Source organism: Phacochoerus africanus, chromosome 12, assembly GCF_016906955.1.
Source record: "Phacochoerus africanus isolate WHEZ1 chromosome 12, ROS_Pafr_v1, whole genome shotgun sequence".
NCBI lineage: Eukaryota > Metazoa > Chordata > Mammalia > Artiodactyla > Suidae > Phacochoerus > Phacochoerus africanus.
Genome location: NC_062555.1, coordinates 65,148,299 through 65,166,957, shown reverse-complemented (window position 1 = coordinate 65,166,957; position 18,659 = coordinate 65,148,299). Strand labels below are relative to the sequence as shown.

The 18,659-nt window shown below is 43.7% G+C and overlaps 1 protein-coding gene across 3 annotated transcripts in view; it reads left to right on the top strand.

Moving 5' to 3' along the window:
* DHTKD1 (dehydrogenase E1 and transketolase domain containing 1) overlaps positions 1-18,659 on the top strand; it is a 58,915-nt gene that overhangs the window by 1,794 nt on the left and 38,462 nt on the right. For all 3 annotated transcript variants that reach the window (XM_047754977.1, XM_047754975.1, XM_047754976.1), the window contains exon 2: positions 16,865-17,020. In XM_047754977.1, the coding sequence (XP_047610933.1) occupies positions 16,865-17,020 (156 nt within the window). The remainder of the gene's footprint in view (positions 1-16,864; positions 17,021-18,659) is intronic.

Below are 18,659 nucleotides of genomic sequence, written 5' to 3'. Positions count from 1 at the left end.
GGGACCGAACCCGCAACCTCATGGTTCCCAGTCGGATTCGTTAACCACTGCGCCACCACGGGAACTCCCAAAGTTATTTTATCTTTATTCATCCTATAGAATAAAAGTTGAATACAGATCAATTATTAGAGGAAGGTCGTTTTGCATCTTTGATTCAATTGTTGGATTAACAGTTAAGATCCCGAGTTCCTGTCATGGCTCAGTGGAAATGAACCTGACTAGTATCCATTAGAATGCAGGTTCAATCCCTGGCCTTGCTCAGTGGGTTAAGGATCTGGTGTTGCTGTGAGCTGTGGTGTAGGTCATAGATGCAGCTTGGATCCCACATTGCTGTGGCTGTGGTGTAGGCTTGAAGCTGCAGCTCCTATTCAGCCCCTACTCTGGGAACTTGCATATGCTGCGAGTGCAGCCTTAAAAGGCAAAAAACAAAAACAAAAACCCCAACAATTAAGATCCCTTCATCATCTAAGCACTTGATATTTGAATAGTACATCACACACTGGAACCTTAATACTTTGTTCTTGATCTCAGGGGACATTTAAAATAAAACCGATTTCTCTTTCTTGAGTGCAAAGGGTTTCTTTAGGGAAAGCATTTTAGCCAATTAGACTGGTACTCCCTTGAGAGTAAGACTATAGGTATCTTATTTCACTTTGCAAATTGAGTATTTAGAATTTTACACATTAGTTGTGCTCAAACTGAAATGTGCATTCAAGTGACTTTGAATGGTGTTTAAAATGCTACTTTCCAGGCCTCCCTCTCTCCTCCCTGCCCTTCCCTTCCCCCTAACCCTGTTCTCATTCAGTGACCTGAGGTGAGGTTCAGGAATATGTATTTTTATCAGTTACTCTAAGTGATTCTCTAGCAGGAGATCCACGGTCACCGTGGTCAAACGCTGCTATGGTCTTTAGGGATATATGTGCAGGATGTGTTTGACAACCTCTTCTTCAGTTAAGGTCATATTAGTGTGCAATTATCGTGATCTTATTTGAGGTTTTCCCTTACAATTGGGTCTCCGTTTGATTCCTGTTAAGAGCCTGATGGCTGAGAATGAAGCCTTGCCTTGTGAGAGCCTACGCTGGTTGTTCTGATCGTCAAGACTGCATCTGAATCATCCAGGAAACTTTGGCTGGTGTGATTGAAAAATACCTCTGGAGTTGATTTTACCTGTATATAATCTCTTCTCTTCCCTCATCATCAAACTGAGCCCCGCCCCTTCCCCTAAGAATGAACTTGCTCTATCGAGAGGTGCTTGGTGAAATTTGAAAATTCAACTTTGAGTTAGAACTGCAGGCTAAGGATACAATCTTGTGTTCTACTGGGATCAAAAAGTAAAATCACTGTCAAGAAATAGTCATTTGAGGACTTCCTGTCATGGCACAGCAGAAATGAATCTGACTAGCATCCATGAGGATGCAGGTTCAATCCCTGGCCTCACTCAGTGGGTTAAGGATACGGCGTTGCCTTGAGCTGTGGTGTAGGTGGCAGATGTGGCTTGAATTCCCAGTTGCTCTGGCTGTGGCCTAGGCCAGCTGCTGCAACTCCAATTCAACCCCTAGCCTGGCAACTTCTATATGCTGCGGGTGCGGCCCTGAAAAACCAAAAAAAAAAAAAAAAAATTATTTTGAGAGAGAAGAGGAAAATAGGTGTCAGAAAATAACTAACAATCACCATTCTCTACCCCTTTGGCCATTCAGATATCCTAAGCTTTTCTTCCCACACATAGAATGTATTCAACTCTATCATTCAATTCCTGAATCCACCTCAAAGTCCATTATCTCTGGAGAATGGACTGTCCTTTCCATCACATCTGGCCATGGCTCCTCGTCTGGAATTTTCTGAACTGCCATCCACCCCGAATATACACATTCATTGTACAACAGAAACTCTCATCCACAAAAGGAAAGGACGTGGAACCCATAGCAGCCACTGGCTCAGACTAGTTATCAAGTCCCGTTGGAGAGGGATTATAAAGGTTCTCCATGAGCCTAAATTGTAAATTCATTAAATAATCCAGCCCCGAAACTCTGCCTCAAGTCCATTCCGCTGGTTTTGCCTTATGGATTCTTCTTTAACCATTATCTTCTGTGGCCATCTCTCTTTCTCTTTCTTTTTCTTTCTTTTTTTAAAAAAATTTTATGGCTGCACCCACAGCATAGGGAAGTTCCAGGCTAGGGACTGAACCCAAGCCACATCTTCAACCTATGTCACAGCTGCCGAAGTGCTGGATCCTTTAACCCATTGTGTGGGGCCAAGGATGGAACCAGAACCTCTGTGGTGACCCGAGCCACTGAAGTTGGGTTCTTAACCCCCTGCGCCCTGGCAGCAACTCCCCATGGCCATGTCTTCTGAGGGCCCTGGGGAGCCTGCCCTCCTTGGGGGCTGCACATCTTCCGTGATCTGCTTTATTTCAGCCAAGTTAGGATGCTGAGAGTTACTTTAGGTAGTCATCAATTACAGATTTTTTTTTTCTAGCCACACTTGGGATCTCTCCGGCAGTTCTGTTTTTAAAATTAAAAAAAATTTTTTTTGTTGTTGCTAATCATTTCATGCGCAGGTTGCCCACCATCAAAGAGCTCATTTATTTTATTTTATTTTTTTTGCTTTTTAGCACCGCACCTGTGGCATTTGGAGGTTCCCAAGCTAGGGGTTTAATCAGAGCTACAGCTGCCGGCCTACACCACAGCCACAGCAACTTGAGATCCAAGCCACATCTATGACCTACACCACGGCCCACGGCAATGCAGGATCCTTAACCCACTGAGCGAGGCCAGGGATCAAACCTGTGTCCTCATGGATACTAGTCGGGTTCATTACCACTGAGCCACAACAGGAACTCCCAAAGAGCTCATTTAGACCTGGTTTTTATCCCTGGAAACTGGTCTTTTATTTATTGTTTATGTGCTCTACTCATTGTGCTCCCTGAATTTAATGGTGCTTCTGTGAGACCATCTGAAATAGTATGGTAGTGTGGAAAGGCAATACCTTTGGTATGACCTTGAAGGTTTAGCTTGATTTTATTGTCTAACCAAAAATGCTTCCTGCAAAGTACTTGAAAAAGGGGGTTGACTTTTCTCGGATCTGCTGACACAGCCTCTTCAGAACCATCCTTACTAATTTCTACTCTTCAAGCCTTGCCAGGGTGGTACTGAGGCCACAGATGGAGCAGACCTCCTGGTAGCCAAGTGAATTTCTCTCCTTCTCTTCTTGCTGATTAATTAGCTCCAGTTTGACCTTACCTTTCTTCTGGGGCTTTCCTGAAACTGACGCAAAACTAGGACCACAGACTGAGCAACAGGCTCCAAGGGCATGTAGCCTGCCTTTCAGGCTATCACAAGAGACAGTTTAACAAATGTTTTGACAGATAGCATTACACTGCTCGTCTGAACTGTTTGGATCCATGGTACCCACGCCCTGACTGTGAAGCTAGTGTCATAAACCTTTTAGGTTCTGTTATGGCAGCAACCCACCTCTGGAACTAAATGCAACGTCAGGTAGGATCAGTTTTCGGGCTGTGCCAGAGACCTAGAGTAAACAGCATGAATAGGAGTCCCTGGCAGCCTAGAAATTCAGGATCCGGAATTGTCATTACTGAGGCATGGGTTTGATCTCTGGCCTGGGAACTTCTACATGCCAGGGGTGCAGCCAAAAAAGAAATTGGCATGAATAAAGTAAGTAAAAGTCTGAGCTAGAGAGAGAGCTCTGCTCTGCAAAGTCATAGGGGTTCAAGTTCTTTCTAGGTTGTTTCTGTGGGTGCTGCTTTCCGCTCTGGTCCAGGACGGCTCACCACTCTAGCCCTATCCTGGCCAGCAGGAAGGATAAAGAGGTGGAGGGGAAGAGAACACTGTCTCTTTAAGGGGAAAACCCAGAAGCTGCAGCATCACTTCTAACTGCCTTTTCATTGGCCAGAATATAGTCCCACCACCACCCTGGCTACAGGGAAGGCTGGAAAGTGCTTTTCTGGGTGGACAGGTACTCAACCATCTGTTACCATGAAAGAGAAGGGAAGATGGATGTTGGGAGTTAGAGTAGCCTCTGCTGCAGATGTACTGTAAAAATCTGGGGCAAGCAATCCAGCAGCTTTCTCACCTATACTTCCTATCAAATCTTGAGCACTCTATTACTCAAGCATTGCTTTTTTCATATTGTCACCAACTAGGATCCGAGTCTAGGCCTTTAATTCTGGTCTGCTACCAAAAAAAAAAAAATTTAATTCAAAGGTTCTTAACCTAGGTCCATAGATCCCTATGAGAAAGGTTCAGGGGATCTGTGTACTTTTTTTATTTTTTGGCCGCCCCATGGCCTATGGAGTTCCTGGGCCAGGGATCAGATCTGAGTCATATTTTTGACCTATGGTGCACCTGTAGCAACACTGTATCCTTTACCCATTGTGCTTGGCCAGGGATGGACCCTGTGTTCTGGTGCAGCAGCAACGCCGCTGATCCCCTTGTGCCACAGTGGGAACTTCACAGTTCTGTGTACTTTGCACAACTCTGCGTCCATGTCTCTCTTTGCAGGTAAAGGACCCATAGCTTTCATTACATCCTCAAAGAGATCTATGACTTCCAAGACCTAAACCTGCTAGCCTAGCTGCTATTATACTTTATAGCTTAGTTCCCTTCCAGCCTAGTCCAGTCTTTCTAAAACACTGGTTTAATTGAGTCATTTTCTTTCTTTCTTTTTTGGCTGCACCCACAGCATGTGGAAGCTCCCAGATGGAACCCAAGGTCCAGCAGTGACCTGAGCTGCTGCCGTGAAAATGCTGGACCCTTGACCCGCACATTAATATGTGGAGTTCCCTTATGGCACAGCAGATTAAGGATCCAGCATTGTGACCTGAGACATTGTCACTGCAGTAGCTCGGGTCACTGCTGTGTTTCTTTTCTTTTCTTTTTTTTTAATGGCTGAGTAGTATCTTTTATTTTATTCTTGTAATTACTCAATGAATTTTATTACATTTATAGGTGTACAACAATCATCACAACCAAATTTTGTAGCATTTCTATCCCAAACCCTCAGTGCATCCCCCCACCCCCAAACCTGTCTCCTTTGGAAACCATAAGTTTTTCAAGTCTGTGAGTCAGTATCTGTTCTGCAGAGAAGTTCATTGTGTCCTTTTTTTAGGTTCCACATGTAAGCGATAGCATTTGATGTTGGTGCCTCACTCTCTGACTGACTTCACTTAGCATGATAATTTCTAGGTCCACCCATGTTGCTGCAGATGCCCTTATTTCTTTCCTTTTAATGGCTGAGTAATATTCCATTGTGTATATGTGCCACATCTTCTTTATCCCCTCCTCTGTCGATGGGCATTTAGGTTGTTTCCCTGTCTTGGCTATTGTATGTAGTGCTGTAATGAGCATTGGAGTCCATGTGTCTTTTCAAGTCATAGTTTTCTCTGGATAGATGCCCAGGAGTGAGATTCCTGGATCAAATGGTAATTCTATTTTTAATTTTCTGAGACATCTCCATACTGTTTTCCACAGGGGTTGCACCAACTTACATTCCCACCAGCAATGTAATAGGGTTCCTTTTTCTCCACACCCTCTCCAGTACTTACTGTTTGCATAGTTTTTGATGATGGCCATTCTGGCTGGGGTAAGGTGGTACCTCAGAGCGGTTTTGATTTGCATCTCTCTAATAATGAGTGATGTTGAACATCTTTTCATGTGTTTTTTGTCCATCTGTATGTCGTCTTTGGAGAATTGTCTGTTTAGATCTTCTGCCCATTTTTTGATGGGGTTGTTTGTTTTTTGGTATTGAGCAGTAGGAGATGTTTATAAATTTTGGTTAATTCACCCATTTGCAGTTGAATCATTTGCAACGATTTTCTCCCATTCTGTGGGTTGTCTTTTTGTTTTGTTTAGGATTTCCCTTGCTGTGCAGAGACTTTTAAGTTTAATTAACTCCCATTTGTTTATTTTTGTTTTTATCGTCATTTCTCTAAGAGGTAGATCTGAGAAGATGTTACTGTCATTTATGTCGGAGAGTGTTTGACCTATGTTTTCCTCTAAGAGTTTATAGTATATGGTATTTATGTAGGTCTTTAATCCATTTTGAGTTTATATTTGTGTATGGTGTTGGTAAGTGTTCTGATTTCATTCTTTTACCTGTGGCCATCAGTTTTTCCCAGCACCACTATTGAAGGGGCTGTTTTTTCTCCATTGTGTATTCTTGCCTCCTTTGTCATAGATTAGTTGGCTGTAGGTTCGTGGGTTTAATTCTGGGTTTTCTATCCTGTTCCACTGGTACTGTCTTTGTGCCAGTACCATACAGTTTTGATGATTGTTGCTTTGTGCGATAGTCTGAGGTCCGGGAGCCTGATTCCTTCAGCTCCATTTTTCTTCCTCAGGATGTCTAGGCTATTCTGGGTCTTTTGTGCTTCCAAACAAACTTTAAAATATTTTGCTCAAGTTCTGTGAAAAATGTCCCTATTAATTTGATAGGGATTGCATTGAGTCTGTAGATTGCCTTGGGTAGTATGGTCATTTTGATGATATTGACTCTTCCAATCCAAGATCATGGTATGTCTTTCTATCTGTGTCATCTTTGATTTCTTTCATCAGCATCTTATAGTTTTCAGAGTACAGGTCTTTTGTTTCTTTAGGTAGGTTTACTCCTAGGTATTTTATTCTTTTGGATGCAATGGTAAACGGGATTGCTTCCCTAATTTCTCTTTCTGAGCTTTCATTTTTAGTATATAGAAATGCAGTCGATTTTTGTGCATTAATTTTGTATCCTGCGACTTTGCCAAATTCATTGATAAACTCTAACAGTTTTCTGGTAGAGTCTTTAGGATTCTCTAGGTATAGTATCATGTCATCTCTTGATGTGACCTCCTCTTTGTCTTCTGGAATAGGATATCTTTTTCAAAGTTTCCAGTCCATTTGGTTGAAAGTTGCTTAGCATTTGATTGCAATTTTGTTGTTATGAGAGAAGTTGAGCCCCAGTCCTTCTATTCCACCATCTTAATCCCTTCTCATCTCTTCTGCCTTCTTTCTTACGTCTCTCCATTATAAATTCTCCTACTTTCCAAAGCTCTCCTTCATTCTGTGCCTTTCCACATCTTACCCATTCTCCACAGTCCAGCTCCATCCCCATCTCCTCCCTGACATCTTTCAAGACAACTCCAGGATCTCCTAATATGAACTCCCTTAACTCACCTCTTGGACTCTATCGAACCTTTTCTAATTGTGTATGGTTTTGTGTGGGGCCCTCTTCTCATTTACATTTGTCAGATCCTGCCTGGTAAAACCTTGTCTTATATTCCTGTTAGCTCTACACTTAACCGAACACTTATTAACTGATTGATTCCTCCTAAGACATGGAAATAGGGTTCTGTACATGCAATTTCTTGGTGACATTTTTACATTTGAACTTTGCATGTACAATCATAACACCAAGAATTAAAGGAAGCACTTTATATATAGGGTAATATACTGTATTACCATGTTCTAGAAAAAGTAATAACTTCTTTTTTGCTGATGAAGACAATTAAGATTTGCTGGGTTTTTTCCTTAAATTTTGTTTAACTGTATGCATATGGTCTGTTCCATTAATTACAGGAGGCTGATGAGACTAAGGACACAGTCTCATTGGCTTTAGTCTTTTTCATGACACCCACCAGTTATCCTGAAGGTACCATCTTGGTTGAGAGGAATGACTGAGTTAGTGGGGTAGATTGTGTTCATTAACTTTTGGTATTGGCAAAATAAATCAAAGAACAAACCCTCCTGAGAAGGGACACATGCGTCCTTCCACATCCAAGGTGATGTGAAGTGGGAAGAGGTATCTTCAAAGTTATGGTGCCTCCTGCCTCCTCCTCTTTGCCTTCATTAGCCTTCTTTCTTCTTCCTCTTCTTCCTCTTCTTCTTCCTCTTCTTCTTCCTCTTCCTCTTCTTTCTCTTCCTCTTCTTCTTTCTTCTTCGTCTTCCTCTTCTTCTTCCTCTTCCGCTCCTTCTTCTCCTTCACCTTCGCCTTCTCCTTCTTCTTCTTCTTCCTCTTCCTCTCTTTCTTCATTTTCTCCTTCTTCTCCTTCTCCTCTTTTTAGAGCTGCACCTGCGGCATGTGGAAGTTCCCAGGCAAGGAATCAAATCGGAGCTGCAGCTGCTGGCCTACACCACAGCTCACGGCAACGCCAGGTCTTTAACCCACTAAGCGAGGCCAGGGATTGAACCTGCATCCTCATGGATACTAGCCAGGTTCATAACCAGCTGAGCCACAGTGGGAACTCATCTTCATATGTTTATCTTGGTCAAAAATCAATGCCTGCGTAAGACAGCTACCTCACTTACTAAGGTTTTCACTGCAATGAGGCTTCAAAGGGATATTGAATTTGTTTCTAGTAATCTTTTTGGATGACAGTGGTTTCAGTAGTTAAAATTTGACCTGTGTTGAGTGTCCTTTGTATCTGGCTCTTAGTAACAGCTTGTTCTTTAACCTCTGTAAACCTCAACTTCCAAGTAAACTTGAATTTATTTATCAACAATCCCAGTTTAAAATGAAGGTAGGTTTCCATCTAAACTTTAGAATTATTTGTTCTAGTTCTGTGCAAAATACCGTTGGTATTTTGATAGAGATTGCACTGAATCTGTGATTGCTTGAGTAGTAGGATCATTTTAACAATATTATTTCATCCAATCCAGCAACACGGTCTATCTTTCCATCTGTTTGTATCATCTTTAGTCTCTTATAGTTTTCCAGATGTAGGTATTTTACCTTCTTGGGTACATTTATTCCGAGGTGTTTTGTTCTTTCTGATGCAATAGTAAATGTGGTTTCCTTAATTTCTCTTTCTGATAGTTCATTGTTAGTGTATAGAAATGCAACAGTTGAGGACCAGTGACCCATAGGTATAAATTTCATTACGAAGATTTGACTTGTTAAAAAATGGCAAAATTTAGAGATCATCTGCAGATGGGAGCCATGAGATTCCTGTCTTTAATGGTTACTGCTCTTGGCAATGAGCTGTAGTAGTTGAAGGGAGGTTGCAGGCATGGTGCATATGAGAAAAAATTGGAGCCTTTACTGGAGGTATAGAAAAAAAGAGTTGGGAAAAATCTTATTACATTAGAGATTTTTTAAAGAATTAGATAATTTTAAAAAATATTTCAATGACTTTGAGTTCTCTCATCCGTTTTGCTTAGATCCTGAACTTGCCTTTTTAATTTTTGTTCATGGTATATGGGTAAAACCGTGTAGTAAAATCAAGCACACTTGAGTACAAATAGTTAAATCCTAGCTTCTTCATTACCTTTATCACCTTTTGCAAGTCACTTAACCTTTTTGGGCCTCAGTTGACTCTTCTGCAGATGAGGGCACCTATTTCAGTGTTGCACGGATTAGGTAAGATGATGTGTGTGAAAATTCCAGCACAATGTGTCGCAAAAGTTAGTACTCAATAAATGGTCACTATCAGTTATTATCAATCTGTGACCCTTACTTATCAGTGATTTAAGAAAGGAATAAGAAAAAAACAGAAGGACCAGAACAAGGTTTGTATTTAAAGTCTTTTTTTTTTTTTTTTTTTTTTTAGCTATTTCTTGGGCCGCTGCTCCTGCGGCACATGGAGGTTCCCAGGCCAGGGGTCTAATCGGAGCTGCAGCCGCTGACCCACGCCACAGCAACGCAGGATCCGAGCCGCATCTGCAACCCACACCACAGCTCACGGCGACGCTGGACCATTAACCCACTGAGCAAGGGCAGGGACTGAACCCGCAACCTCATGGTTCCCAGTCGGATTCGTCAACCACTGCGCCACGACGGGAACTCCTAAAGTCTTTTTTTTCCAAGAAGGACATATATGGCAAAATAAATTTGCAGAGATACTGTGTTTGAGATGGGAAGATGATTTAAAATAAATGCAGCTCCATGGCCTAGGTATGAGTGTGTTGTGTAGAATGTAGTATTCTGGTACACAGTCTTGGCCTTTTGTTTGTTTCTTTGTCATTTTAGGGCCACACCCACGGCATTTGGAAGTTCCCAGGCTAGGGGTCAAATCGGAGCTGCAGCTGCCGGCCTACACCACAGCCACAGCAGCACCAGATCCGAGCCGTGTCTGTGACCTACACCAAAGCTCATGGCAGCGCCAGATCCTTAACCCACTGAGTGAGGCCAGGGATTGAACCCACATTGTCATGGATCCTAGTCGGGTTCGTTAACAGCTGAGCCATGAAGGGAACTCTGCTTTTCTTTTATTTCTTTTCTTCCCCATTTTTGGCCGCCTCATGGCACATGGAGTCCCCAGGCCAGGGATCAGATCTGAGCCTCAGTTGTGACCTATGCTGCAGCTTTGGCAGTGTTGGATCCTGTAACCCACTGTGCCTGGCCAGAGATTGAACCTACATCCTGGCGCTTCAGAGATGATGCGGATACTATTGTGCCATCGAGGAATGCCAAAGTCTTGGCTTTTGATGTGGTAATCTATGAAGTTCCTACGTTAAAACTGGTATCAGCCATCTCATTTTAACAGGGCTTAAGGGACTCCAATTATGGAATTCTCTTTCTTGGAATCCTCAACGTGTTTATAGATATTCAGTATTCCCACTTGTATTAAAATTTATGCTGCCTAGAATGCAAATAGACTGTGGATTGGACCTAGATATTTTGGGGGAGGCTGTTTATGACCAGATGATGAAAAAGAACTGTATTAACTTTCAGTTCAAGTACTAAGTTTAGTTGAGTTCCAGTCATCAGTCTATTTCATGCTGGCTAATATGAACAAATTCCTTCCTGAAAATAAAATACTCTTCAACACTATTCGGTGTTCCCATCATGTTTGCTTACAGCAGAGAGTAAAGTAATTGATGTAGATATCCCTATCATAATATTTTTTACTCTTGTTTTATTATTTATTTATTTATTTATTTTTACTCTTGTTTTAGATAAGATTCTTTGGGTCACAAGCAATAGAAAGCCTCTCTGGCCATCTTAAGCAAAGTGGGGAGGAGTTCCCAGTGGATTAAGAATCTGACCACAGCTGCTTGGGTTGCTGGGGAGGCTCGGGTTCACCCCCAGCCTGGAGCAGTGGGTTAGAGGATCTGACGTTGCTGCAGCTGTGGCTCAGATTCAGTCCCTGGCCCAGGTGCTTCCATATGCCATGGTCGCAGCCATAAAAAGAAAAAAGGGGGGGGGTATTTATTGGAAGGGTGCAAGGACATCTCCTAGAACCGAAAGATGCATCCAGTAACCAGGAAAAGAGCTGACTCTAGGGATACTGGCAGAAGCTGTATGTGGTTCCAAAAGGCACAGTGGTGAAGGCACTTAGCTCCTGTGTCACCCATAATGTGTGTCGGGGGGTCCTCAAGACCACCCCCACACTTAGAGATTCTCCAGAAGGGACGCGTGGCACTCAGAATATAGTTGTGCTCGTGGTTAGGATGGATTGTAGTGATGCGATAAGAATGCACAGCAGGACCGTTGTGGCAAAGGCACAGGACAGGCCCAAGGAACCACTATGCAGGCTCCCTTCTGCTCTCTCTCCCACAAGGGGTCACCCAGAACACACTCCTCTTCCAGAAACACAGCAACATACATGCAGTGTTCCTGCCCAGGGAAGCCTATTCAAGACTTGGCCCCAGGGAGATGTTCATATAAGCACCTTCTGGGTGTGTCCAGATCCAGACTCCCAGCAGGAAAGCAGGTGATGACCTAAACCACCTTGTTGGCACATACAGTCTGGGCACAGTGGATCACCTGTATCAGCAAGGGAGGGGTGAGGACGTTCCTGAAATTCAGGTTCTCAGATGCCACCCAAGGGCATACACCTTGCTTGCATGCTGGTGTTTCTAAAGACCACACGCTCACGCTTTTCCTTCTCATGGCTCTCAATTCCAAGTCTCCAGTTCTGGGAAGACTGGATCTGACCTGCCTTGACTCGGATATCTTTGGAATCCACGGACTTGTTGGGAGGCAGAATGGAGCAATATAGACATGGTCACTGGAACCCACCTGTTGGGAGGGGAGGGTGCAGGTCTCAGAAGAGAGAGGCCCTGAGGGGGCAGGAAGGATTCACTGCAACTCTAGTACCTCATGTTTGAGGGCTCTGGAAACCTTTGATCAGGAGGTTCTGTGACACCATTACCATACGCTGGATCTCAGGACTTCACTCATTCAGATAATAACAAATCTTCCTCTAGCATCTACTATGAGCCAGTCTCTTGAGCCAGAAGCATGCCTCCAATACTTTCCGGGTGTTTGTTTGTTTGTTTTTTGTCTTTTTGCCATCTCCAGGGCCGCTCTCGAGGCATATGGAGGTTCCCAGGCTAGGGGTTGAATTGGAGCTGTAGCAGCCAGCCTACACCACAGCCACAGCAACACAGGATCCGAGCCGTGTCTGCGACCTACACCACAGCTCACGGCAATGCTGGATCCTTAACCCACTGAGCGAGGCCAGGGATCGAACCCGCAACCTCATGGTTCCTAGTTGGATTCGTTAACCACTGAGCCATGACGGGAACTCCCAATACTTTCTGTTTTGAAGAAGTGTGTGTCCATACTGCTGTTGTTTGCCCTATTCTCTCTGGCTTTTTAGGGATTAAACATCCAATTAAATTCCTCTGAATTTTTGTCAATATCATGAGCACTAAGTTGTTAGGCTAGTCTTATGTCCCAGGGTGAAGGAACTCATTTTTCTCTTATAGTAATCTTTTGATATATAAGGCAACAAGGATTTTGTTTGTTTTTCTGAAGAAGATATTGCTGTCATCTCATTCATTTAAATCTTTTAAGGAGTTCCTGCTGTGGCACAGTGGGTTAAGGACCTAGCATGAGCTCTGCAGCAGCTTGGGTTGCTGCTGAGGTACAGGGTCCATCTCCAGCCTGGCGAGGGGGTTAAGGATCCCGCATTGCTGCAGCTGTGGCATAGGTCACAGCTGTGGCTCTGATTCAGTCCCTGGCCTGGGAACTTCTAAGTGCTGTGGATGTGGCCAAATAAATAAATACATAAATCTTTTAATTTCAGTATTTGCTACCAATGTATTCCAGCTGAGGCAATTTTATCCAGTACATTTGAAAATGAAACTTGGTCAGTTAAAGACAAGTCTTTAAATTAAGGAATACCGGAAGGAAATGAGAGATGCTTTATGTATTTTAACTTACATATATTTATTTTTAGTTTTGTATATGCAGATCTTTAAAATGAAGAGCACTTATGAAAGCAATCTGAATGCAGAACCTCCTGGATTTTTATCATTTCTCTCCTAATGTTTTACTTTTACCCATAGCAACGACCTTAGGAACACATATAATTTATTCTTACAAGCATGTAGTCAACTAGTGAAGGCAACGGAGAGATCCAGGAAGTAAAAAGTTTTCTGCGTGGAGTAGATTGCGAGTCAGTTAAATGGATACAATTTAAAGAGCTCTACTATACATGTTCACTGTGGAAAACTTAGGAAATATGATAAGCAAGAAAAAAATTAGGAATTTTGACATAGGATCCTTACTAAGTTTTTGGTCTATTTCCTTTATATACGAAATATATATATGCAAATGCATATGCATGTGTAAATGCATATACGTATAGGAAGCTTAGAAAGATGCTAATATGCTAGATATACCATATAATGAAATTAATATTATATATTATACAATCATTTTAACAAAAATCAGTCTCATGCTATAGATATTGTCTTAGAACCTTCACTCATCTAAACAAAGTGACACCTTTGCAGTAAGCATTCTGCTACCACATTATGTTGTGATGCCTCTTGGCCAGTGGGGATTAGTTAGCAACACTGGCGTGTCCTGCCGAGGGCTGGGGGTTTATAGAGTTAGAGGACTAACACAGGAAAAAGTCAGTGCACAACGCGGACGCCTGGGCTCCACCCTCCCTCCCCCATGCTTGAGGGCCGTGGGTGTGGGTGGTGGGGAGCTTCACCCTCTACCCATGTCCTCTGGGGAAGGCAGATCCCCGTAAGGACAGGAGTGTAAGGATCGTATAGGGAGGAGGTAGAGAATGTAGGGAGGCTTGTTCATCACCGAACAGGATTCCAGGGGTCACAGTGGAAGGATCTGGGAGGCAGAGAGAGAAGAGGTCCAGGACTGGGTCTGGCAGAAGAAAACAGGGCGATGAACCAAGGGTCTGAGAGAAAGCCTTGTCAGAATGGATGTAGGATGTGCCTGAGGTGGGAGGGGAGCAGCCCTCTCTCTGGTCCTTCCAGAATAGAAGCTACCATGTGTTCTTTGGGCGAACCACATCCTTTTGTGCCAACTCCCCGCCAGTGTTCTAGAGCATCATGAAAAGCTTGGCTTTTCTTTGTTTTTTTCTTTTTAAGGCTGCACCTGCGGCACATGGATGTTCCCAGGCTAGGGGCTGAATCCCAGGCTAGGAGCTGCGGCTGCCGACCTATGCCACAGCCACACCAGATCTGAGCTGCATCTACGACCTACCCCGCCGCTTGCAGCAATGCCGGATCCTTAACCCACTGAGTGGGGCCAAGGATCGCACCCCCATCCTCATGGATACTGGTTGGGTTCGTTTCCACTGAGCCATAACGGGAACTCCAAGCTTGGCTTTTCAATGAAAAATTTCAGTTAGAAATTGGAGCAGTGATCTCTACGAGCTGACATGAGTTCATTCAGAGAATGTTTTCAAAAGGGGGCTAGTAGATTGCTGTGAGCGTGTGACGATAGCTCTGACAGTTTACCGTTGGACTTCCTCCCCTCAGGATGTAGTTTTGTGGGTGATGTTGAAGTATGGAGGAGATCACCCAGAGGGAAGGGAGATTGAGACCGGGGAGCACCAGTATTTTAGAGATGGACAAAGAGGAAGACCGCCCCGCCCCCCCCACCAAGCCCAACCCCAACTCTGGCCACCCCCAACCAGTGAGTTGTGAGGAAACCCAGGAGCTTGCAATGCCAGAGAGCCCAGGGAAGCTGGTGTTTTTAAAGAGGCATGGCCTGGAGTTCCCATTGTGGCTCAGCGGTAATGAACCCGACTAGTATTCATGAGGATCCCTGGCCTTGCTCAGCGGGTCAGGGATCCAGCATTGCCCTGAGCCGTGGTATAGGTCGCAGACACAGCACGGATCCAGCATTGCTGTGGCTGTGGTGTAGGCCAGCAGCTGTAGCTCCAGTTTGACCCCTTGCCTGGGAACTTCCATATGCCTCAGGTGCAGCCCTAAAAGGAAAATGAGATAAAATAAAGAGGCGTGGCCAACAGGGACAATGCTTTAGACAAATCTATCTCGACTTTATCCAGAAATATGACGTTGTCCTACAGCAGTTGAGAACTAGAATAAGGTCAGAATAGAACCTATAGCAAAATGACTAACCTCCGGCTTGAAATTGGTTCACTTCCTGGGATTGATTAGTTCATTAGATATAGTCTGGCTCCTCTTAACTGTTAGATTAATGCAGACACATCCTTCTTATTCAAGATGAATATTGAATGCATATTCAGTACATATCTGTTCTTTCCTCTAAGCCTGTGACAAGAGGGACACCTGGCAGTACCCTGGATGCAGACCCAGCACGCACGCATTTAGCTCTGAAGTCATTGCGTGGCAATACATGTTTATAAAATGCTCATTAGATGTTTCAAAATATGCTAACAATTTCCTTTGGCTTCTGAAAATAAAAACATAATTTTTTTTTCTTTTTTTGGCCATCCCACAGCACATGGAGTTCTCAGGATACAGATCAGATATGAGAGTTGCAGCAACACCGGAACCCCAACCCACTGTGCAGGGCCAGGGATCAAACCTGTGTCTCATCGCTCCAGAGATGCCACCAATCCTGTTGCACTGCAGTGGGAACTCCAAAAACACAATTTTAAAAAACTGTACTGGATTTCCCTTTGTGGCTCAGCAGAAGTGAATCCGACTAGGATCCATGAGGATGCTGATTCGATCCCTGGTCTCCCTCAGTGGGTTAAGGATCCAGTGTTGCCGTGAGCTGTGATATAGGCAGAGACGTGGCTCGGATCTGGCATGGCTGTGGCTGTGGTGTAGGCCGGCGGCTACAGCTCCGATTTGACCCCTAGCCTGGGAACCTCCATATGCCGCAGGTGCAGCCCTTAAAAAAAGACAGAAAGGTAAAAACCTGTTCAGAGAATGTGTGCCTTTAACAGTGGATCTGCTCATCCAGAGATTTGTGCTCCATTTGTGCAGGACCACCTTGATGAACTGAAAGCTAATTGAGTGCGGGCTTGAAGGATTTCCCCCCCAAATTTTAGGAGGGCTTTCATGTGGGAAAGGGAAAAAAAGAAGCTTTTGGATCGATATACAATCATATAAGATAGAACTGGCTTCATTGAAAGAGAATAATTCCCCTTTAAGTAGAGACTGAGGAATTACCCATTTAAAACGGTACAAATGGGATTTTTTTTTTATTATGTGAGTAGCAAGATCATTTCTAAAGTCTCTTCCTCGTCTGTGGTTTCATGAGTCTATGAAATAGATAAATATATCCGTGGGGTCTTAAAGAAATAAAGGAACAAAATGCAACATTGGTTTTGTCGTTCAACTTGTCTCTATTTTTTATGTATGATATTAAAATCTCAAATAATAATTATGAGGATTGTAACTATTCATAATCTCAGTGTTTTAACTGTTGTTTTCCATTTGGGGTGTTTCCTTTGAATATCCATGGGCATAGTTATTTTCACAAATGTGCACTCTTGGTTCTGTTTTCTTTCTGTAATCTTTCAGTGACTTTTGCTCTCAGGAGATAAATTTAAAGAAATAAGTGTTTTCCTGGACACGGGTAATCTTTAATCCTGAAAACCTCTGACAGACAGGGTGGGTAGGAGCAATGTGTGAGAAATGTCTGAGGTCTCAAAGGCATCTTTGAAGAACTGATTTTGTGGCTTGTGGGCATTTCCTAAACTGTTTGTTTTCTTCTTTTTTCCCCTGTGATTTAGTGGATCACGGCCTTGCCAGGTTGGTAACCGTATATTGCGAGCACGGTCACAAAGCAGCCAAAATCAACCCCCTCTTCACTGGCCGAGCGCTGCAGGAGAATGTGCCTGAAATCCAAGCCCTCGTGCAGACTTTGCAGGGACCCTTCAATACTGCAGGTAAAACCCCATGAACAATCAACTGTCCTCATTAATAGTTAACTGCCAGCAGAGGTGGGGCTCCCTTCTTTTTTTTGCTTTTTAGGTCTGCAGGTGCGACATATGGAAGTTCTGTGGCTAGGGGTCAAATAGGAGTTATACAGCGGCCAGCCTGCGCCACAGCCACAGCCACGCCAGCTGCATCTGTGACCTACACCACAGGTCACAGCCACGCTGGATCCTTAACCCACTGAGCAAGGCCAGGGATTGGATACTAGTTGGGTTAGTTAACCACTGAGCCACGACAGGAACTCCTCCTTTCTTTGTTCTTGAAGAACCCACATGCCTGCTGGAGCTGAGGTTTCCCCAGAGTGAGAGGAGAGAGTGAGGGGCACGTCTGAACACCGTCTGGGAGGAGCAGTCTTGAGGTTCTAGAATGGTCTCCCCATAGGGTGCGTTTCCGCTGTGTTCAGGTCATATAGACAAATGGCCAACAGGTACGTGAAAAGGTATACCGCATCAGGAATCTTCAGGGAAATGCAAATCAAAACCGCAATGAGCTGTCACCTCCCACCTGTTAGAATGGCCATTGGCCATCCTCAGAAAAACAAGCCGTAACAAGTGTCAGTGAGGATGTGCAGAAAAGGGAGCCCTGTGCACCATCAGGTTGAAATGCAAGTTGGTGCAGCCGCTATGGAAACAGTATCAAGGGTCTTGAGAAAATTAAAAATAGAACTATCCTATGATCCGGTAATTACATGTCTGGGTAAAGAGGAATTGAAATCAGTTTTGTTTGTTTTTGTTTTTGTCTTTTTAGGGCCACACCCATAGCATAGGGCAATTCCCAGGCTAAGGGTCAAATTGGAGCTGCAGCTGCTGGCCTACGCCACGGCAAAGCTGGATACCTGGATGTGAGCCATATCTGCAACCTACACCATAGCTCACAGCAACACGATCCTTAACCCACGGACCAAGGCCAGGGATCACACCCACATCCTCATGGATAGTTGTCAGGTTTGTTACTGCTGAGCCACAAGGGGAACTCCTGAAATCAAGAGACATACACGGTCTCATTTTCACTGCAGAATGGTCAATCAGTGTCAAAGAGCTAACGTTTAAGAAAGCGCAGTGACGTAGCAAATGTTGGTTTGTTAAACTTACATTGCAGGTTTAGGCAAATGATGGATAAGTGATTTAGTGCTGGGCTAATGCCATATTACAAGCCTTCCTGTTCTGTGGCTAAGGTTCAGGGAGATTTCCTTTTACCTTAGACTGTTGCATTGCTATCAATATTAATTCCATTAAGACCAATTGTTTAATAATAGGCATTGCTTTGTAGATATTAATATAAGACGAACATTTTGGTAGATAGATATTTTAAATAAGGGTAGTATATTTGATCTGCAGCTATAAAGCAGTTGAAAGGTAGGTTTCGAAATTAAGTTTGAACTGACTATAGAGTCATAATTTGGCGTGAAGCATCATGGCTCTATTTGGGGGAAGAAAGAGTTTTATTCCCTTTCTTAGCTTCACTACCTTATGGCCTTCCACCATGTTTTTACTTTCACTTTAAAAAAATTTTTTTAAGGGTTGCACCCTCGGCATATGGGGGTTCCCAGGCTAGGGGTCAAATCAGAGCTGCAGCTGCCGGCCTACACCA